The 21,356-nt window shown below is 40.0% G+C and overlaps 3 protein-coding genes across 3 annotated transcripts; 2 read left to right on the forward strand and 1 right to left on the reverse strand.

Moving 5' to 3' along the window:
• The first annotated feature begins 537 nt into the window (after positions 1-537).
• Positions 538-2,380, forward strand: LOC111236673. The gene is made up of 4 exons (XM_022765489.1): positions 538-616; positions 1,157-1,516; positions 1,681-1,803; positions 2,262-2,380. The coding sequence occupies exons 1-4, from the start codon at positions 538-540 to the stop codon at positions 2,378-2,380; spliced, it is 681 nt and encodes a 226-aa protein (XP_022621210.1).
• A 6,866-nt stretch (positions 2,381-9,246) lies between these two features.
• LOC111236674 (butyrophilin subfamily 2 member A2-like) lies at positions 9,247-13,955 on the forward strand. Its single transcript, XM_022765490.1, has 5 exons — positions 9,247-9,287; positions 11,526-11,605; positions 12,943-13,224; positions 13,322-13,453; positions 13,656-13,955. The coding sequence occupies exons 1-5, from the start codon at positions 9,247-9,249 to the stop codon at positions 13,910-13,912; spliced, it is 792 nt and encodes a 263-aa protein (XP_022621211.1). The 3' UTR covers positions 13,913-13,955.
• A 4,677-nt stretch (positions 13,956-18,632) lies between these two features.
• On the reverse strand, positions 18,633-19,987 carry LOC111236675 (Fc receptor-like protein 5; the record flags this gene model as incomplete). Its single annotated transcript, XM_022765491.1, is given in 4 exon segments — positions 18,633-18,640; positions 19,032-19,277; positions 19,367-19,603; positions 19,928-19,987. Coding segments are annotated over 4 exon segments (551 nt in total), but the record flags the coding sequence as incomplete, so codon positions are not given.
• Positions 19,988-21,356: the final 1,369 nt, after the last annotated feature.

Genomic DNA, 21,356 nt, shown 5'->3' on the forward strand with positions numbered 1-21,356 from the left:
CAATGATGTCACAATTCAAAATGACAGACATCAGTGTCTTCAATCCAGGCTTTCCATGTTGGAGCCCTGGTCCATTATTCCCCTCACCTCGAATCCCTGCACACACTCACAATGTCTTTTCACTAAAGCTGTAATGTACTGGGATCTTGTTGAGAATAATCCGTGACTATGCTGCCACCAGGTGGTCGTTGTTGGTATAACAGTCTTGCACAGCCTTCTCTCTACGTTGTAGATTTCCACACTGGGCACTATACTACACACTCTGTAGATATACTGCCGCACAAGAAATACACGTTTTAATACAGTTAAATACCTGTAAAGGCCTTTTAAGGGAGAATTACTTTTAACCCGTGGTTGAAGGAGGAGTTTTCTTGGATCTCACAGTGGCGTTATCATAGAGTTTAATCAAGATCCGCCCCCAACCGAGTCAGGCAAGTCTTGACCCCACCCAATACCTAACAACCTCCATATAAAACAACGGAAGAGCCGATCGGCCCGCCAGTGACTTCCCAGCAGCGTCGCTCTCCTCAGCCGAGGATGGAGATGTCTTCTTTAACATCGGTGTCACTCAGCGGGACTTTTCTGTCACTCTGTGTCCTCGTGTCTTCCTCTGACGGTGAGCTGTGCATCTGTTCACATTTTACATTCAACCTGAGAGACGATTGATTCTGTTTTGTCACAGAAGTTAATACATTTTGTGAACCTCCGAAAATGCCAGAGTAAATTTCTAAACAGTCATTATTTGATTGAACTGACATCGTATTATACTAAAAATCTGAATGGACTCTGGTATTAAAACTAAAGAACGAGGCTTCAAATTAGTTTGAAGTAATTTTATTATAATGCTGATTTACCTCAGTTGGTGATACTTTATATAATGAATCAGGATTAAATTGCTCTGTACTATCTGAAGTACTATCTGGAATAGAAAAACACAGTCACTTGAATCAAATACTCACTAGATATTCAGCTGAAGAAACTAGGAACACGGGGTGAAGGACTGTTCTATTCAAAGGAGTTAAATATGAGTTAAAGTCGTATATCAATGTCATTATGAAGACTTTGACCATTCCAGTTGGTTTTATTGGCTCTCACATGACGTACGCTTGAGTGATTGGATCCTCTAACCTCTGCTCTGTGTTTTTCTCTGTTGCAGTCCAAGTAAACAAAAAAGCTGAACCTGGAGCCACTGTCACTCTGCCATGCCGAGCTCCCAGCAGCACAAACATCATAGTTGTAGAGTGGTCCAGACCTGAACTGGAGACAGAATATGTCTTCATGTTCCGGGACGGGCGTTCTGTTCCTGAACACCAGCATCCATCTTTTCAGAACCGGGTGGACCTGAACGACAGACAGATGAAGGACGGTGACGTGTCCATAAAACTGAAGAATGTGACGAGTAATGACACAGGAACATATGAGTGTCGAGTCTTCCAGAGAAGAACAAACCACAGGAAGAGAGCAAATTTAAAGACTGAGCGCATCAGCACCATCTACCTGGATGTTCATCAGTCAGGTGAGTCTTTAGAGGCCAGACTCTGTAGAAATCAGCTGATGTGAGTCATGTGATCAAAGTGCAGGAGATAATGTCTGACAGTTTAAGGAGGAAATGGATTCTGTTCTGTTCTTCACTCGTCACCTACCTGACAGCTGATACCTCTCACCTGCTTCTCTCTGCAGGTCACACAGCTGGACACGACGAGGGTGGAGGAAACAAGGATGGAGGAGAAACGGGTGGAAACAGCAGGGAACGTTTTGGACTGGTTGCTGGTTTTTCAGTTTTTGTGGCTGTTGGTTTTGTTGGTTTTATTTCTTGGATCATCATGAAACATAAAAGAAATGAAGAAAAATGCCCACCAAGCTCCACCTGCTGAACTAGCAGGTGACGGCTGGTGTGAAACATAACTTTATATCTTTATAAATATCTATACTGTATATATATATAAGTAAGTATAAATTTACATATATATATATATATATACCCCCCCTCCTTGAGTTGCCACCTTATCGTGGTGGAGGGGTTTGTGAGCTCAGAGGATCCTGGGAGCTGTGTTGTCTGGAGCATTCAGCTCCTGGTAGGGTCTCCCACGGCAAACTGGTCCCAGGTGATGAGCCAGACAAAGAGCAATTCAAATAATCATGTGCAGCTCACTGTGGCTGCTCCTGTTTGTGCGAATCATCCCTGCAGTATTTCAAACGCTCGGTGAACACATTGCACTTCCTGTAGCAGCTCAAAATAAAAGCCTCCTGCCGCTTCACAGGTGGAAACTTTCAGTGTGAAGCAGCAGGAATTATTGCAGTGAGTGAGCAGAGCTACAACACAGCTCTGATGCAGCTGCAGGAAGACGAGAGTGAACAGGAAAATGAAGCTGAGGACTGAAAGTACAAACAGGAACACAGCACTGAGTTTAGATGAACTCATCTCATTAAACATCTGCACAATGAGATACACACAGATGTAAAATGACATGATGTTTTTTGTTTATAATAAACGTTATCATCATTGTACACGGTAAACAATACAGATGTACATGTTACTGTAGCTTTTTCCATTGGGACGTTTTTGTCAAAGAATAAAATAAACAGTTTTTATTAATTTGCTGGATTCATGGTCGGTTTCTTTTAAAAACTTCTGCTTCTGGATCAGATGTAACCAAGACGACAGGTTGGTCATGTGACCCACGCTCCTGCTCAAGGTTACCTATAGTACAGCCATCCTTCTCATGTACATGCAGATGAAACAGCTGATGCTAATCAATAACAAGAGTCCAGACTCAGGTGAGATTTGGTGCAGGTGCTTCCTGGTTGTTGACGTGACAGTGAACCATCTCAAATCTTAGCTTAGCATTAGCTTTGAGTGTCTCTGTGGGGACGAGGAACCTTCATGTGAAAGCTTTGAAACGTGTCAGTATTCAGTGTTTGTTGTGTGTGTTACAGAGATAAAGAGTTGATGCTCTGCAGTGAGACCATATTTGCTCATGTGAAGTTGACTCTGGCTTCGTGTGGGCAGGGTGGGGACATCAACTGTTTACAGCTCCTTATCAGATACAAGGAGAAATGCATTTACCCTCTGTCATCGCCCTGTTCTCCTTCTATGCTGCTCCCACAGGTCAAAGTTCACTCAGACTGAATCGTTTACAGTGGACTCATGTTAGGAAGGCATCACCTGACGGCCCGCAGGCAGGGGAATTGAGTTCATTATGTGATCAGCTGTTGAAGCTCCTCTGCTGCCACCTGCTGGCTGCTTCCAGTCACAGGTAACACACCATCTCAAATCTTAGCTTAGCATTAGCTTTGAGTGTCAGTCTGTGGGGACGAGGAACCTTTACAAGTCCCACGATGACTGGAAGAGAGTCGTTCAGTTGGTTGTAAAGTTAATCAGAGACTTGTTTATCAGCTGTGTGTGTGTGTGTGTGTGTGTGTGTGTGTGTGTGTGACAGACTGATACAGCGTCTCTCAGTGACGTCACTGCTGAGATTCATTTTTGAACCTTGGACTATTTGCTCTGTGTGTGACAGAAACCCCCTGAACGAACAACGAACTGACTCATATCCAGCAGATACTGGTAGATTAACGAAACCTGAAGTGCCCGAAACTCTCTGTCACTGCTCCCCAGACGAGGATGGAATATATGACATATATTTGTTTTATATGACACCTATTAGAAACTGGAACAATATCAAATACTGGCATATATACAGATACGTTTATGTATGTGTGCTCATATTGTAGACATGTTACATAAATATATATATTTATCCCAAACAGTATATGTTGATATTATAAACAGTAAAGTCTGAGACACTTTCCCAGAATGTGAGGATAGACATGTTTAAAATTAATTAGACAATTATGACAATTATAAACAAGCTATAACAGATTTTTCATACACTGATGCAGGTAAGTTAAAGCTTCCTCCTCATTAATCTAATGAGTTACCACCATTTATAACTGGTAAAAAGGAGCCTTAATGTAAAGTGTAAAACCCATCATAATTTATTAATGAATTACAATAAGGCTCCTTTTACCATGCATGAAAACTTTTGTTTATTTATGATTTATAAAGTGTTTTAAATGTTTTAATAAGTGTTTCTTAATGCACAGGTGAAATTTGTCCTGCTGGTGGTGCTAGATGACAGGTCATAGTGTCACTAGAATCCACAGCTGGTTTGAACAAGAGAATGAATATGCTCATTAAAATACGTTTAAATATAAGGAAATAAAACAGCATCAATAGAAATATTTGGGTTGCACTGAAAATGAAATGAGAAAAAAGAGGCTCTTAGATGATTATTTTGACTTTATGTGCAATAAAAAAACTTTTTTTATTTAAATGAAACAATATGGACGCAGATTGTGAGTATGGAAAACGGACCCAAAGCAGCTCATTTAAGAAAGAGAAGAGTACAGAGTGAGAGTTAGCATTAGCACAACTTCTAACACTTAAGCCACTGCCAGTTACAAGCTAACAAACAGCATAAACAAATAACAGATGCTAACTATGCTAACCTTTCTGATCCGTCTGCTAGTCCCTGGTTCTTGTCTCAACAAGTCTGAATCTTGATACTCTCTGCTCTCTCACCTGTCCACCTGGAGGTAGCAGGTGGTGGGCGGGGCACAAGGCCTGATCCAGGTTCATCAATCAGGAAGTAAGAGCAGGCGAGCTTCAGGCCCAGTTTCTATGTGTGAAACCATGTTCAACTAAATATGAATCACAGCAGAGGATTTTTACAGAGTTCAAAACATGACTGGAGAAACTTTAACTCAAACATGTATCATACAACAGTATTGATCATATGAACGATCAGGTGGAGAAAACATGATCATCACAGTCCAACACATGAAGAACGAGACAGCTTGAACAGAACGTGTTTTTCAGACTTATTGCCACAGACTAAAGAAAGTAAAAAAAGGAAACGTTTGTTCTGTTTCTCTATAAAACTGTAAGAGCATGTTGTCACGAGCCCCTTGATGTTGTCCTGTCTGTTTCCCATGTGATTAAATGTGTGAGAGGCTTAAATTATAAACTGCGTCTGTAGCATCTAAATAAAACCCTGAAGAAGACTTAGCGACAGAGCTCATGAACGTCTTCTGAAATAGGTCTCTCGTCTCTGCTCCCTCGGTGGTTTTTCATCAGCGTGACGACAACCAGCACAAAAACCTCAAGCCTTGAATGACGCTGTGCTGCGCTCAAACACGCACATATAGATGAAATTTAAAAAATCCTTCAAGTCTTTCATGAGTTTTAGTCGTGATATTTTATCTCGCCTCATGACTGGAGTTTTTTCTGTGAACCTCCGAGTTTCCCACAGTGCAGTAGTGCCACCAGCAGCAGCAGCAGAGCCACCATCGCCACGGTGACCACTGTCCGTACGAGGAGAAGGATATGGAGGAAGTGTTCTGAGAAGATCCAGGCCTCTCTGTGGAGCGCTGCAAAGACGACAGAAATAATCTGCTGTGACAGGACGACGACACTGACGACTGTTCAGTTGTGATGTTATTTCGTCTTTTGAAAATGACCAAACACAGAAGTCACGACGGAGAATGTTAAAGCAACGCACCACATGAAAATCTAAGACCTTCATTCAATCTTATTAGAATTTACTAGAATCACCGCCTCGCAGCCAAGTTGCAGGACATATGGTCACAGTCTCCCCTTCCTGTGAAGTTGACCTTTGACCTTTTGGATATAAAATGTCATCAGTTCATTTTTTCCTTATACACATGTGACTTCTATGCTGTCATAATTAGCGGATTAAATACATGAGGTATGGCCAAAAACATCTTTTATGATGTCACAAAACACGTTTTGACCTTTGACCTTTGATCACCAAATTCTAATCAATTCATCTTCGAGTCCTAGTGAACATTTGTGCCGAATTTGAAGAACTTAGATATCACGTCAAGAAGGCCATAACGGTGTTTTGTGAGGTCACAGCGACCTCGACTTTTGACATTTACTGAGATATCGTGTTCTCGAGAACGAGACGGACGGAGAGAGAACGTGAAAACATAATGAGTCCGGCGGCGTATTTTATTCCATAATAAAATAAACGTTTCAAACGTCTTTCCTGTGTCACAAACTCTTCACTAACTCAGCGCTGTGAATGATTCGGCTGCAACTGAGTTACAGTCATGTAACTTTACTTGTTATGAATTGACTTTATGCCAAATTACCAAACTCAAGGCTTTTATTTTGAAACATGCTGTGCTCACCTCTGACAGTCAGCCAGCTTCCTGCGGACTCTCCAGCTCCAGGGATGCTGCACCTGTAGAGTCCTTCGTGAGACTTGTAGATGTAGGCGATGCTCATGTTTCCGGTGGCGCTGGTCCCGATGAAGAGGCCGTCTTTGGAGAAGACGGCCGGGATGTCGGCGGATGATGTTTTGTTTCTGCAGCTCAGAGTCACAGCATCGCCCTCGGTCACAGGAAGAGCGGGAATCTCCAGGATCACAGAGCCACCTGAACATGTGCGTCATGAGCATCTTGTTTAATATACAATAAAAGTTTTAAAGAGACGAAGATGATTCAGTGGCTCGTAGAGAAACGATTGTGACAGGATGTTGTTAAAGAGTAAGTGGGTGACTTTACCTGCACGTACGATGCCTCCAAATGTGACCCGACATAACTGTTCATTAATCTATAGAAACTATAAGAAGAGAAGCTGAATACCTTCAACATCATTGTGCATCACAGTCAGCCAGCTCTGTGGTGACTCTCCAGCTCCTTCCATGCTGCACCTGTAGAGTCCTTCATCAGAGCCGGAGACGCTGTGGATGCTCATGGTTCCTTCAGATCCATTCTGAATGTGGCGGCCATCTTTAGAGAACTCAGCTGGGAGGTTGGAGGCATTCACCTTGAGTCTGCAGCGCAGAGTCACGTTGTCTCCCTCCATCACAGGAAGAGCAGGACTCTCCAGGATCACAGAGCCAGCTGAAACATATATTTTTTATTTACTTATTTATATATATATGATAGAAGATGCTAAAAGATGCTAATTCACATCCATGTAGTACCAAGGCAGGTAACATAAAAAAATACAACTCATAATACACTGCTAGAAATATAAAGTATGCAAATCAAAGATTATTCCAGTTTCTAATAGATTTTATATATAATTTTTACATATATGTACAGATATGTTTTACTTCATATGTATATATATATTTCACATATATGATTTTTTTTAAATTTGTTTTAATAGAATTCTGACTTAAATCTTTGAATTCTGGCTTTTTGTGAATCATTTTGTATAAACACACCGGTGACGGTGATGTTGACACTGTTGCTCCTCTCTCCTCCTCCGGCCTCGCACCAGTATTCTCCACTGTCCCGCTCAAAGACATTGTTGATGGTGCAGTTCACCGCCGGCGGCACCGTGCCGTTGGTGCACGTTGGGATGATTTCCACCGTGTTCCTCAGCCATCGCCATGAGGCCGAGCCACCGGACTGCTCACAGGTGAAGGAGACGGACTCGTACTCAAAGAACTGCAGTCTGGACGGAGAGACGTTTGGAAAAGCTGCATCTGAGATTAACGGAGAACATCAGATCACAAGTATTAGAAAAAAACAAGAGGCATTCATCGAAGAATTTGGTATCTATGACTTTAGGACCAAATGTTTTCATCTAGAAGGAGCATGAACCAAACATGGAACTGATTGTGTGAATATGGTAGAATGCTTTATTTTATTAGTTTGCAATTTCTTATTAAATTCCTAATATTTCCCAGTATGTTCTCTGTAAAGCACTCTGCAGTATTTCACATATTACAGAGACAACAGTATTTTCCAATAACAAACTTTCCATTTACACCCAAGTCAAACTATATTTTCCATATATATTTTTAACTGCTTGCCCTGAATGAAAGACTCTCTAGGTCTCACTGTTAGAACCAACTTATGTCGTTGGGTAGACGCAGTTCTGCTCTGTTCTTTAAGTTCACATGAATCAAACAGCTGATCTTGTTTGAGGGAGATGCACAAAAGACGGACGGTGAAAAAGTAATCTATTACTCAAGTTAAACAACATGCATATTATATTTAAGTCTGCAGGTAATTCATTAACTGTCTGCGACTCACCTGCTCTCAGAGCATGACTGCAGTTTCCATACGCAGCCTGCAGCACCAGCACGTTCAACACTGGAGACATCAGACACTCAGCAGATCATTCAATATGCAAATGTAAGTTTAATAGAAAACTATATCATACATTTTTTGTCATGTAATGACAGATATAAAGATACAGGAGGAATTGAGACGTTGTTAGATGTTAGGAGATTCTGATGTATAGAAAGAGTGACCTGAAGCTGAGGCGGACTCAGTACTCACTCAGTGTGAAGCAGAGAGCTGTGGCCTCCATGTCGTCTTGCTGCTGTCTGACTGTCTGAGCATCACACAGCAGCAGATGAATATAAAGTAGGTTAGACCCTCTTCCTGTGCGAGTTATTTTGGTGTTGATGCATCAACAGTGTCGTGCACGAGGTTTAAACTCAGTGGGAGGGTTCACAGAATTACAGGTTAGCAAAAGGTCAAAGTGAAAGTGTGTGTGCACGTAGACCATGTGCTGAATTGTTTTTTTGATGAGGAAATGCTCTTCCTGTCGATCGTGCACCTTTTGTCTTCCTGGGTCAAAATTGACCCGATCTGTTTGACTGTTTATAAAACACGAAGTATAAAATTATTACATCTCTTCAGTCAACTTCATATCAATTCATTACCGTGACTTTTACACTTTCTTTTGGATTTTTATGGTCAATAAACCTTGTTTACGTGAAAATAAACCTTGTTTTTAAGAATTTATTTTGACTGTCGTTCCAATAAGAGGAACCTGTGACGGTGGATTATCACATACGTCAAAGGATAAGGATTTTATTTTTGAAACCATTTCAATAGTGTGACCCATTGTAGTGGCCGGGTCAAATCTGACCACAGGTGCTATACATTTCAACAATACACACACAATTTTATAAAAAAGTTGCAAAAGGTGTAGTGAGGACGCATCCGTGTTGGTTTCAGCCATCACGTGAAAGAAAAACCAGATTTCTGATAAAAAGACATTTGAAAACAACCGTTAATCTTAACATGACTGATGGGTTTTTAACACACAGCTTTTTCACAGCAGATATTTCAACGTGTCACTTTTGTTCTTGCTGTGTGAATCCCAGGGCTGAGCAGTAGAGAGCGCACTGTTCACAGCAAGAAAAGACTGTAATCTGAGAGAAGTGACCATCCAATCAGGCAGCAGCGATGGGGAGGGGGCTGGGTAATGGGCTAGGAGGCAGAGGATAGTGAGACTGATGCTAACGGCTGATGCTTGTCATCCAGACCTCAGAGCAAGAAAAGGTGAGTGTAGAGGCAAGAAACGACTTTTATATTTGTTATCTGAACTTTTAAAATGTTTTTGAATGGCTGAACAGACTGACTATTTTCAGAAGTTAATTGGAATTAATCAATTCATGGGAAAGGACTTCTGGCTGGACTAATGGTGGTTTAAAGTTCACCGATGAACACAACAGCGTTCTTGTTCGATGGAGATACAACAGTCAAGGGTCAGAGAGGTGTGTAGGAGGGTGATGAGTAATCTATGCAAAACAAATGCAAATATTTTTAGGATGTAGACAAAGGCTTTGTTCTTCAGGCTCTGAGCTTCAGCACATTCAGTCTGAAATAAAATAGTGGAGGGCAAATAAGAATCTATCAGCTGTGGATATCAGAAGAGTCTGAACATGGATCCTGCAGCGAGGCTCGTCCTCCTGCAGCGCTCACACGGAGCACGACATGATGATCTATGTTTTATTATGTGAACAAGGAAAACTGCTGAGAACTGCTATAATCACATAAACACTGTGCAGGTGTGAAGAAGCTGATTCAACAAGTCATGACTCGCTTATCTTTCCACCAGAGTGATCACACACACACACAAACAAAAGATTGTTTGGATTCTTTAGTCCAACAACGACATCCAGCTGCATCCTGCTGATGAACAGGACATACCGGCTGCAAAGCTAAGCTAACCCAACACCACTGTTTTTACTGTTCCCTAAAGCTCATGCAAATATTTGAACCAGTCCATGAAAGGTTCAGGTCAGGTGATGAAAAGGCTCAGTGTAAGAGCAGAGCTGTGAGAGAAAGGGGTATGTGGCTTTATGTTGTTATATTTCTTGTCTTTTTTCTTGCTCAGTGATGATTTTATTTCATAAGATATAAAGTAAGTTCTCGTTTTGATCAGTGATTTTACTGATATTTTGTTTTTCAGTTTCCAGACTTGAAGCCGTTTCACCTGAAGCATGGAGTTTAAACCAAGGCTCGTTGCTTTCATTGCTTTGGTTCTTCAAACTGTTCCCATCGTCCTGATCCTTCACTCCTCTGCAGGTACATTTATAAAGTTATAGCTCGATCACAGTTTACATCAAAATACTATTACTAATACACTCACTAATACTTTAAAAGCAGTCTATAAAGTGCTTGGAGAATCGAAGAAAAACTACATATTTAGTCTATTTTGTTTTCAGTCTGGATCTATTTTCAGCTTTTCATCAACTGGGTCAGTGAAGCAGCAGGTGAGCAAACTCAGGGACTTTCCATGACTGTTGCTAATAACCCTGAGAACCATGGCAACCTTTGTTTAAACAGACGGATCATTTGGCTGCAGTAAATATAAGCGGATAAAAGCCTCCAGGGACGATATAGATGTAATTTATCTAACCTGTATGGTTCCACGTAATGTGATGCATTAGAAAAGACAAAAGCAAGCTGGCAGGAAAGCAGAAGTTTTGTTTTCAGTTCTCATGGGAAAACAGATAATGCAGAGATATAGAGTTACAACACTCAACACTTCCCATGATGATAACGAACAATCGGAGCCAAGGTGTATTTACTTTTCTGTCATGTGGTATGTCAGCGTTTTCCAACTCAGCTCTCAAAAATCTCAAAATGTTGGTGGCCCACATCCAACCCCATAACAATATGGAAGCCAACTAATACTTTCTCTTTTTATTTTTATTTAAATAATAATGATCGAACATTCAGGATTGAATCAGACCCAGATAGGAAACAAGTATATGTGTGGTCTGGCCGGTAACAACATTTTTAATATCTAAAAGAGAATTTACTTCCAAAATATTCAAAACCATTATTTATATTTTCATTTTTTATTATATTCTTTTACATTCTTATGTGGTATGCAATTGAGAAAATTCAATTTTCTCTACTCATGCAAATACAATTTTATGCATCATGTTTATTTCTGTCATGTATTTCACCTTGTAGGACATTCAGATCTGATTTGCTCACACCAACCAATAGTAGCCTTGACTGGTGATAATGTCATCCTACCTTGCTGCCTTGAACCTGCCATCAGTGCAGGGACTGTGGAGTGGACTAAACCTGGTTTGGACCCAACAAATATCCATGTCCACCAAGATGGACGACTGGAGCATCGGACTCAAAATCCTTCTTATAATTACCGAACACGACTGTTTGTGGATGAACTGGAACAAGGAAACGTCTCCATGAAAAATATTCAGTGTGAAACTGTCTGATGAAGGAAAATACAGATGTTACATTCCCGCAGTGCAGAAAGACGCTTTTGTCCAACTTGTTGTTGGTGAGTCTCAGTCTGTGGTCTGAGGATGTCAGTGACCCAACTTTTTAAAAACAACACCATTTTCAAACTAGAATCACCTTCTAGTGGTTGTCTGGCTTCACAACTTAGACTAGTTTCAGATTAATTCCTTTTTATCTAGAGTCATAAAATATAAAGCATGTAGCATCTACCATCTACCTCCATGTACTTAAGATACAAATCTCACAGATGAATATCTCTACACCTGGAGAAATGAAAGCCAAACTACCTGCATAACTAGATACCACAAGAGAAAAGAGCGAACAAACTGTTTATCGATCATTTCTGTGAAGTGACCTGTTAATGACTCTCTGAGTTCATGTTGCTGCCTGCCATAGTTTCTTCTTCAGAAGTTTGCATTTCCAATTCTTCCTGTAACAGACGTTATGAATGCATGTTGCACGTTGTGGTAATAGCCACCCAGGGCTGTGGGCTGTATGAGAGTAATAAATTAATCATTGGTGCCAGATGCAGAGACTGTTAACACAATCATGTAGCGTATCCACACTGCTGTAAAACACAATGAGGAAAAAGAGGAAGAGAGAAGACACGACAGTGGAAGCTAATTCACAGTTCCTGCTGAAATAACATGTTATTAACATACTGTATCATAGTGTTAACATGCTGGGAACCATAATGCTAAGATGCTGTAATCGGTATTGTTAATTCATAAAATAAAGACTGCTGCTGATTACAGTTTCATCTTTTAAAAATAAAGTGTCTCCGTAACCTGCAGCACTAATGCTACGAATGTACTGATCTGATAGACTGAACAGAGCTACTGTATATTGAAGAAGACATGGCCACCCCCACTTTGCTGCAGTGATTTTATTATCAACACTTTGACAGACAACTGTACCAGATATAATGGAGGTGCCACAACTCTGTCACTCTGGTGGTCCATGCACTAATTTGCAGAGTTTGAGGTCACTCTGACCTTTGACCACCAAAGACTAATTCGTCCTTGAGTCCAAGTGAAAGTTTGCACCAAATTTGAAGAGATTCCCTTGAAGAGTTCTGGAGATATTGCATTTACAAGGCAAAAACAACGTATTGTGAGGTCACCATGACATTGAATTTTGACCCCCAAAGTTGAATCAGTTCGTCCTTGAGTTGTTGTGAATGTTTGGACCAAACTTGAAGAAGTTCTGTCAAGGTGTTTCTGAGATATCATGTCCATGAGACAACCCAAAAACAATATGGCTCTGACTGTTGCAGAGGAATAAAAATGCATCTACAAGACATCTGCACAGGTGTACTGCTAATTATTTGTGAGGATTTAATCTGAACCAAAAATTTCTCCCGTTTCCCACCAACAGGTTCTGTCTCCTCACCCGTCGTCAAGGCAACCAACTCCACCTTCAGCGGAGTGGTGTTGCACTGTGAGTCTAAAGGCTGGTATCCAGAGCCTGAGCTGTTGTGGCTGGACGGTGAAGGAAAGCTGCTCTCTGCTGGACCTACAGAGACAGTCAGAGGTCCTGATGACCTCTATACTGTCAGCAGCAGAGTGACTGTGGAGAAGAGACACAGCAACAACTTCACCTGTAGAGTCCAACAGAAGATCATCAACCAGACCAGAGAGACACAGATTCATGTTCCAGGTAAACATGGTTTCTACATTTAGAAAATGATGACTGTATTTAAAACCTGCTTTTATGTAGAAATCTATATTTTTAGTTTTGTCTCTTATCATTTCAGATGATTTCTTTATGACGCAGTCCACCTCCAGTTCACCTGCTTCTATCATTGGTTTGGTTGCTGGCATCCTCATCATCATTTCTATTATCACAGTTGCCATCATTTTTCGGAAAAGGAGAAAAAAGAAAATCAGTATGCATAATTACACTTTTCTGATATACAGTCATTTAACCCATCAGTTTTGTTAAAACATGATGTTAACCCTCTGCGGTTTTCAAGATGTTTTTATTAATATCTTTGTATCAATACAGTACAGAAATGTGATTTAAATTCAGTTCATAATCTTGCAAGATCACATGTGACTCACAGATATTTTACTGTTTCTGTTGCACAGAGACGAGTGGAAACCGAGGATCCAATGATGAAACAGGACAAAATAGGACGCAGTCTGGTTCTGACGGTGCTGAAGTCCAGCCTCTGGCTGAAGGAGGAGAGACGGAGAAACTCAGGACAGAAAACGCAGAATCTGAACATGGGGGAGGTGAAAGTGAAAACTACACCCATGCACGGGACACTGTTTCCTATCGAGGAGGAAAGAAAGGTAGAGCAGCTAATGACAGAGGGAAAGGTAACCTCCAGAGGTGTTGTTAGGATCTTGGGATATTTGGAGCCTGGACGGGGCTGGCCAGGTGGTGCTGGGTGGGGGTAGGTTGGTGGGCGGGGCGGTCACAGGAATATTTCATCCTTTTTGTTTTACTCTTCTGTTTGGCAGCATTTTTGTTTCACTGTTTTGAATGTTATGTAACCACTATTCCCTGGTGGCACGTTTATGTTGATCACATGATCAGATGTTTGACTGACTTTATGACGTTTTGCTGATACCATGGATGTAGAAGGTCGTAGTTAGCGTAGCATTAAGCAGCAGGTGAATGAAGACATGTAACTTGTGTCGAGTAAATGAAGCCACATTGGAAACATCCATACAGAAGAGAAGCTAAGCTAACAGGCTAGGCTATGAAAACATAGCAACGCTAACTTTCATTTCCAAGTGTAACAGACCGACTGCGTCATGTTTCTGAGTAAAAGCATCACAGATAAAGAAAGTGTCAGAGTGAATGATGAATGAAAGTATGTTTTCTGTCTTTTCATCTTCACTAATGAACCATTTAATTCACTGGGCAGCTCAGAGGCGACCAGCAGCTACCGCCATCTTTAAATGTTGAATGTATTCTGTTTGTGTGTTACTCAATGAATGACTGATGTTTGGAAATCAATCAATACACCTCAAATGTCAATATGACAACTTTGACCATTTCATTTGTTTTCATTAGCTCTCTATAGGACATATGCTTTAGTGATGATCAGATCTTCAGTTGTCAATAGATTTTAACCAGATTGTGTGAAGTGTGGATATTTTATTTCATCACTTGGACAATAAAAGTGGCGGGGCATTGTTCTGGTGAGACTGAAGAAGGAATGCACCTTGACTGAAATTTAATTGTTTTAATGTTTTTGTATATTTTGCTTTTAAAAAATGGTAAAATGGATGACTTTTATATTTTCTTTTGATTCTATGAATTCAATTTTTCATGTGTGCAATGCTGGATTTGTGCTCTGATCTTTTTTCATACATCCCTGTGTCATACGTCCACCATGTTCAATAATCAATAACGCCTCCTGCTGGTGGAGCCCTGCATGAGGTGTGGAAAGAAAAATAGTGATGTACTTGACATGTCTGCTAATTTACTGCAGGGGGCAGTGGAGGGCTTCTTATCTGTGTTCATTACATGTGTTTGAGATGTTTCAGTAATAAACACTGATGCTGTGAGTCAAAACGGTTGCACGTTACTTGTTTGGCCAGTTATTTATAAATGGACAAAAACAAATCAAAGATACCATCATCTGCACAGTTTTCAAAATGTAAATGTTTACATGAAAATGTGCCAGAGCAAACATACTTTTATTTTGACATAAACAGGACGTTAACAGACCAAGTAAAAACATTTGAAGTGACAGTTTTTTTTTGTGTCTTTACATTGTTTTCACTACATTCATCCAAAAAACTCAAATTCAGCACATCTGTTTCTTTCACTGTTCATTTTTGAAATGATTGCAACAGAAAAGTCAACAAGTCAAATTCAAACAACAGATATTGTACCTGCCTGGATTTGCAATTTATGGAAGAACTGAGAGGTAAGATTTGTCTGTTTTGTGAGGTTTTAGTTTGTATGTTGTTTTTCAAATACTCACAAAAGCCTGACATTTTTCCTCCCAATTTGCCTCTCAGGGCTTCTGTAGATATTGGATGATGCTGTAAAACATAAGTGGACGACTGACTGTTGAGCAGCGGATTCAATATTCAGTCAAACTCCTGTTAAACTTACGGACATAAAATACCATTGTAAATACTAAAATTTAAAAACAAATGTCGTAAAGAAAAGTTCAAACAGTTCTCCATCTTCTTCATTCAGGCGTCGCTGTTCTCAGTGATCTGTAAGACACAGAAAATACTGCCTCACTGAAATGTTTTTAAAGAATAACTATAAAAATAACATGCTTCTGACTTAATATCATTGTAAGTTCAAGTTTTGGTCCACATGACAACTTCTCTGCCTTCCCTCTTCTCTTTCGTTCTTGATGTAGAGATGATTAATCAGATTTTAAATAACTGATTTGATTGTCGTACCTATTGGATGGAAGAATACATGGCCTCCTCATCTGGTTCTGTTTTGGAAATAAACACAATTCTCTCAGTCTGTTGATAGAAATGTTCATGATGGAAACCAAAAATATGAAAATGATCACAGGCAGCTCAGACGCAAAGGGGATGGTTTTACCATATAACCATATAATCACTGTAACAGAGGTGACCCATATCACATTTCTAAGCAGGTAAATCAGACTCTCAGATCTGGCCAAGTTTGGGCAAAACAACAACAACAGAGAGAGAGAGGGGACGGACCAGTCACAGTCACCTCTTCTCTAAAAGGTTTGTGGTGGTAGAATAAGATATTCTACTGTTGGAAAGAATAAATACAGGTCATTTTAGGTATTTGTTCTGTCAACGTTGTGCAAAGCATTGTTAACATGCTTGTGTAATCCAGTAATGTTTGGTATAGACACAACCTAGAGAAATTTAAAGCATTAAGATAACATAGTTACCATCTTGAAGAGCCGGTGGACTGTCATCGACAGTGAAAGTGGAGTGAAAAGGCATGAGTTCAACTTCATCTGAAAAAGAGACACAAAGAACGGTCACATCGATATTCACCTCACAATGCAGCACGATATTAATACAAGTTGGTTTTCATCGAACGTGAGAATGACAGCAGGTCGAGGGGCCTCTTACCTCTTTCTGTCTGTGGTTTTGTGCTGTGGTCTGTCTCCAGACAGACGCTTGAACCATCAGCAGCGTCTGCAGAGTCTAAAATAAAACAGCAGCTGTTGAGACTCTTCTTACACCGTGGTTCTCAAACCCCAGCGTGACCTGCATCTGCCGCTGGTGAACTTTGAATGCAAATAAAAGACTTGAGTAGCACTTTACCTCAAAGTGAATTATCGGTCCTCTCCTCCTCCTCTTACCTTTTTTACACATCTTTTTCTTCTTTTTATTGACGACAGCGTATATGTCCTTGTTTGGATCACTCAGCTGGACCTCCAGTAAAACTGAAACAACAAGGAAAATGTTTCTTATCATCCGTATTTCAGCAGAAGGACTGTATAGAATAATTTCAACTTGATTTAAGGGAGATAAGAAGGCACACGTGCAGTATGTACACAGATCAAATATTTAGGCGAAGTTTTGGGACTTTTTCTTCAAAATACAAGTAAATTAATTAAGTAAATAATGAATATATGTTTCTAATTTGATATGATAAACATAAAAATGAAGTTAGCTTTAACAGTGATGGCAACCGTGACTGATTAGACAAACAAATTCAGTCTTAACTAGATTTAAAGTCAAAATAAAATGACCATAATTTAAATTCTTCTTGGAATGATTAAAATTCATTTCAGTACCTTTTAATCTTCACTTAATCCACTGTTATTACCCCGTTTTGCTGGTATTAGGAATAATTTTAGTACCTAGTTGTTTCTTCCTGTAAAGCAGTCCAATCACCAGCAGCTGCAGAACCAACACAACCGTGACAAGGATCCACAGCAGGATGTAGCAATGCTGACGAAGAAGACGAGATGCTGGAAAGACAAGAGGAAGAGTCAATGAGTAGTTGATAAATGTTATTCAAATCATATTATTCCAGTCTAATGTTGTTTGTTTCAACTCTTCATTGAAACTATATGTCGTTTGTACACCTATTCTTACTTCTGTTATTTGTAGTTTCGGTATGTTTGACACTAGTTCGTACTGGACCTTAAACAATTAATTCATTAATTGATTTTTCGTTTAAAGAAATTTAATCCGCAACTATTTTGATATATTAAGTCATTCTTAAAGTCAAAAGGCCGACCGTTGTTTTCTTCCACGGATTTGCTGCTTTTTTTTCATTTATATAAACGCCTGCTGCTTCCTGCAGAAAATCGGTTTGACAGCGAAACCCAATGTTGGCGACTTGATATTGTCACATTTAACAAACATTGGGTTTTCTAACGACCAGAATGTCAGTATTTTACGTCATGGCGGAGCTGGCATGAGACACTTGGGAGACATTGGATTCTAGTTACTTTACAACACACTTAAAACCAATCAAACCTGGGCAAAATAAGAAAATGATGGTAATACTTTTGGGGGAACTGGCCCTTTAAGAAACAACTGTTAATGAAAAAGGGGCTTTGGCTTCAACTAGTACTACAAACAAGTGCAACACAATCTCAAAAGGCATTAGTCTCACTGGGCAAAATGAACCAAACGAAATGAGGAAATGCAACAAAATTCAAAGAAACTCTTCCAGTGATGTTTACTATAAACACAACCTTGAAAACTTGGACTGTCTTCAACAGAGAAAGTGGGGGGGGAAGTTTGAGGCATGAGTTCATCTTCATCTGAAAAAGACACACAAAGAACTTAAAACCAACAAAATATCGACCTCAGCTGTCGTCACTATTCTACTTCAAATTGACGTCAGCATTGGACGTAGCGCTGACGTCGAATTTTGGTAACCTGATGTTGCAACCAACATTCAACAAATATCAACGTCTAACAATGCTGCATGGCTGCAGGAGTTTAATCATGTTAGATTTTCTCCTTGTGTTTTCAGTGACTGTTACCTTACCTGTGCTGTCTGTGTCTGGTGTGTTTGACTCCTCACCTTGTTTCACTGAGTCATTATTTCCTGGGTTCCTCACTAGAATTTAAAATAAAGCTCTTTAAGTTCACTGATTTAATGCATCACATGAATTTGTACTGACTGATTCACTTACCTATACAGAGTATCATGTGGAGGAGGTCACAATAGTTAACACAACCATCTATACATGCAGCTGCAAAGAGCTGCTGTGGCTGCACAATTAAAAAACATATAAAATATCATATGGTACTTTCCCTTCTTACACTGTCGTTAGTTACTATGTGTAGAAATTAAGTTGGAACATCATCTTCTGTACAGAAAATGTAGAGTTTCAGAAATGTCAGCGTGTCAGTTCACATATGGAACTTATTAAAAATATAATAAAAATAGAATTACAGTTAAAAGCCTCGACCAACTAGTGGAGTTACAGTTCAATAGGAGGTGAATTCTTGAGTTTTTCTTGAGGGGGGGGTGAACAGACAACCTGAGGCATGAAAATCATTAACACGACTCTTTACATTTACCTGTGACCATCAGTTGGCTCTGTGGAGACTCTCCAGCTCCAGGGATGTTACACTTGTAGAGGCCGTCATCAGACCTGGAAACACTTTCAATAGTGATGTTTCCTGTAGAGCTGTTCCCAATGAGGAGGCCATCTTTATAGAAATTAGCCGTGAGGTCGGAGACGTTCTTCCTGGTTCTACAGCGCAGAGACACAGATTCTCCCTCCATCACAGGGACGACTGGACTCTCCAGGATCACAGAGCCACCTGAACAACATGACAACATGTTAACAGGCAGAATGAGGAGCTCACAGGAACATTACTGTGGTTTCAGAGCTGCAGTACAATCAACGTACCAGTGACTGTGATGTTGACTGTGTTGCTTCTCTCTCCTCCTGCAGCTTCACACCAGTATTCTCCACTGTCTGACACCAAGGTATAGTTATTGGTGCAGGTCACTGTGGACATCAAACATGAAGTCCTATTCTTGATGTTCCTGACTCTCCATCCGGCTGAGACATTCAACCCCTGACAGCTGAAAGAGACCGACTCGTACTCAAAGAGCTGCAGTCTGGACGGGACGATACGAACATCTGCACCCAAGGTAAAAAAAAAAAAAAAAACTCAGTTCCCAAACAAAATAGACAACAACAACACAATCAGATGATCTACTGCTATGAGAAAACCCTGCTGTCCATCTGCATTATCTTTTAATAATAGTAATATGAAAAGAAATACTTCAAAATTCAAGGCTGCAAAGCCAAGGTACAAAGAAAGACAGGTTGACCTTCAATAGTAAAATTCCTGTTATTCAGGTGTTCAGCAATAAAACTATGATCTGGATTTTGCAGGATTAGCTCGACCTGCCTGTAGGGTTTGGCGGTTTTAGGATTAGGTATTGGGGTTAAATCTCTTACCAGACGTCTGAAGATAACTTCGCTGCACATGTGCGACCAGTAGCATCGACGCAGTCAACACTGGAGAGGAAAGAGTTTATATTTAATCACTAAACATTTATTATCATTGTAGAGACGTCTTTTTTTCATTTTATAACCCACATGAATTTAATTGAATGCCTTCAATCTGACACAATTTGGTATATATTCTTGGTATATAAACATTTGCATGTTCAACTTTTTAAAAATGAATAAATTGTATGTTCACATAATTTTTCTTTTTATTGGCAAATTAAGACAAATGTACAACTCACACAGTCTGATGCAGAGAGCTCTGACCTCCATGTCACCTTCCTCCTGACTGAGCACTCGTCTGAGTTCAGGCTAAATATACTGAGCTTACAACTTCCTCTTCCTGTGCAGATCATCTCTGGTGTCGAAGTTTTCTCGAGTTTTACAAACACCTCTGTGAGGCAGATGTGCAGTAGAATAATAAGTCAAATTTATTCATACTGCGCTGTAGTTCTCTGAGCAGCATTTTGGCACCTAAGTATAAAATGTTATGGAAGGCGCAGATTGATCAAAATGGTGTCTTTACACTCATTTCCATTTCCTGATCAGACTTTGGTGTCTCCCAGTGGTAAAACCAACTCTGCTCCTAATCGCAATGAATGCAACACAAGCTGCAACAATCTTCTATCTCGTGTTCCTGCAAACAATGAATTATGTCATCAGATTAAGTTTGAAAGTTGTTATAATCACATTAAAACTCTGCACACAGCGGCTTTGAACACAAGATACAAACAGTAGGCTGTTGTTCCAAGGCACAGTATTCTGGTGGTGATGTAGTAATAATGATAACACATTTTATTTTCTAAAATCTATTCCATTGTCAGCTTTGTTACTTGATTTGTCCCTTTCCTTATGTCACTGTGAAAACCCTTGAACAACAGAAGAAGAAGATCTGTTGATGGTTTCTCTTGTGAAGTCTTCACCTTAGACCAACATTAAATCATCATCTGGAGTGGTAAAAAAAGAGTCTCTGCCCATTTATCTGAGACAGACAGTGTGAACATGAAGTCGTCCTACTCTGCCCCCTGCTGGAGACCAGCAGACCAGTCATCTAACTCTATTAAAGACAATACAGAAGCTGATGCTCCTGTTTCATTGCAGCTGTAGTATTTTATAATGGTGGTTATGAGCTGCCTGGCAACAGGATCAAAGTGCAGCCTTTTATTTCTGTGTCACACATTAACAAAGACACTGTCGTTAAGTTTGTAGTCAGTCAACAGACTTCAATCTAATAGGGTGAGCGATGGGACTGCAGTAGATAAAACTGATCACTGTACTTGTTTGATTGAAGGACTTTGAGCGTGTGCAGCTTGCTGAGTGAGAAATCACCCAAGAGGTAGGAAATACTTTTAATAAAAAAAAAAGAATTCCTGCTGTA

The sequence above is a fragment of the Seriola dumerili genome, unplaced genomic scaffold (genome assembly GCF_002260705.1).
Source record: "Seriola dumerili isolate Sdu_G_001 unplaced genomic scaffold, Sdu_1.0 BDQW01000699.1, whole genome shotgun sequence".
Lineage (NCBI taxonomy): Eukaryota > Metazoa > Chordata > Actinopteri > Carangiformes > Carangidae > Seriola > Seriola dumerili.

Excerpts from the sequence above, each read along its gene's own strand:
- LOC111236673 (XM_022765489.1), top strand. The coding sequence starts at position 538 with ATGGAGATGTCTTCTTTAACATCGGTGTCACTCAGCGGGACTTTTCTG. Across the intron at positions 617-1,156 it reads CCTCGTGTCTTCCTCTGACG|TCCAAGTAAACAAAAAAGCT; the intron begins GTGAGCTGTGCA and ends TCTCTGTTGCAG. Across the intron at positions 1,517-1,680 it reads CCTGGATGTTCATCAGTCAG|GTCACACAGCTGGACACGAC; the intron begins GTGAGTCTTTAG and ends TTCTCTCTGCAG.
- LOC111236674 (XM_022765490.1), top strand. The coding sequence starts at position 9,247 with ATGGGGAGGGGGCTGGGTAATGGGCTAGGAGGCAGAGGATA. Across the intron at positions 13,225-13,321 it reads GACACAGATTCATGTTCCAG|ATGATTTCTTTATGACGCAG; the intron begins GTAAACATGGTT and ends TTATCATTTCAG. Across the intron at positions 13,454-13,655 it reads AAGGAGAAAAAAGAAAATCA|AGACGAGTGGAAACCGAGGA; the intron begins GTATGCATAATT and ends TCTGTTGCACAG.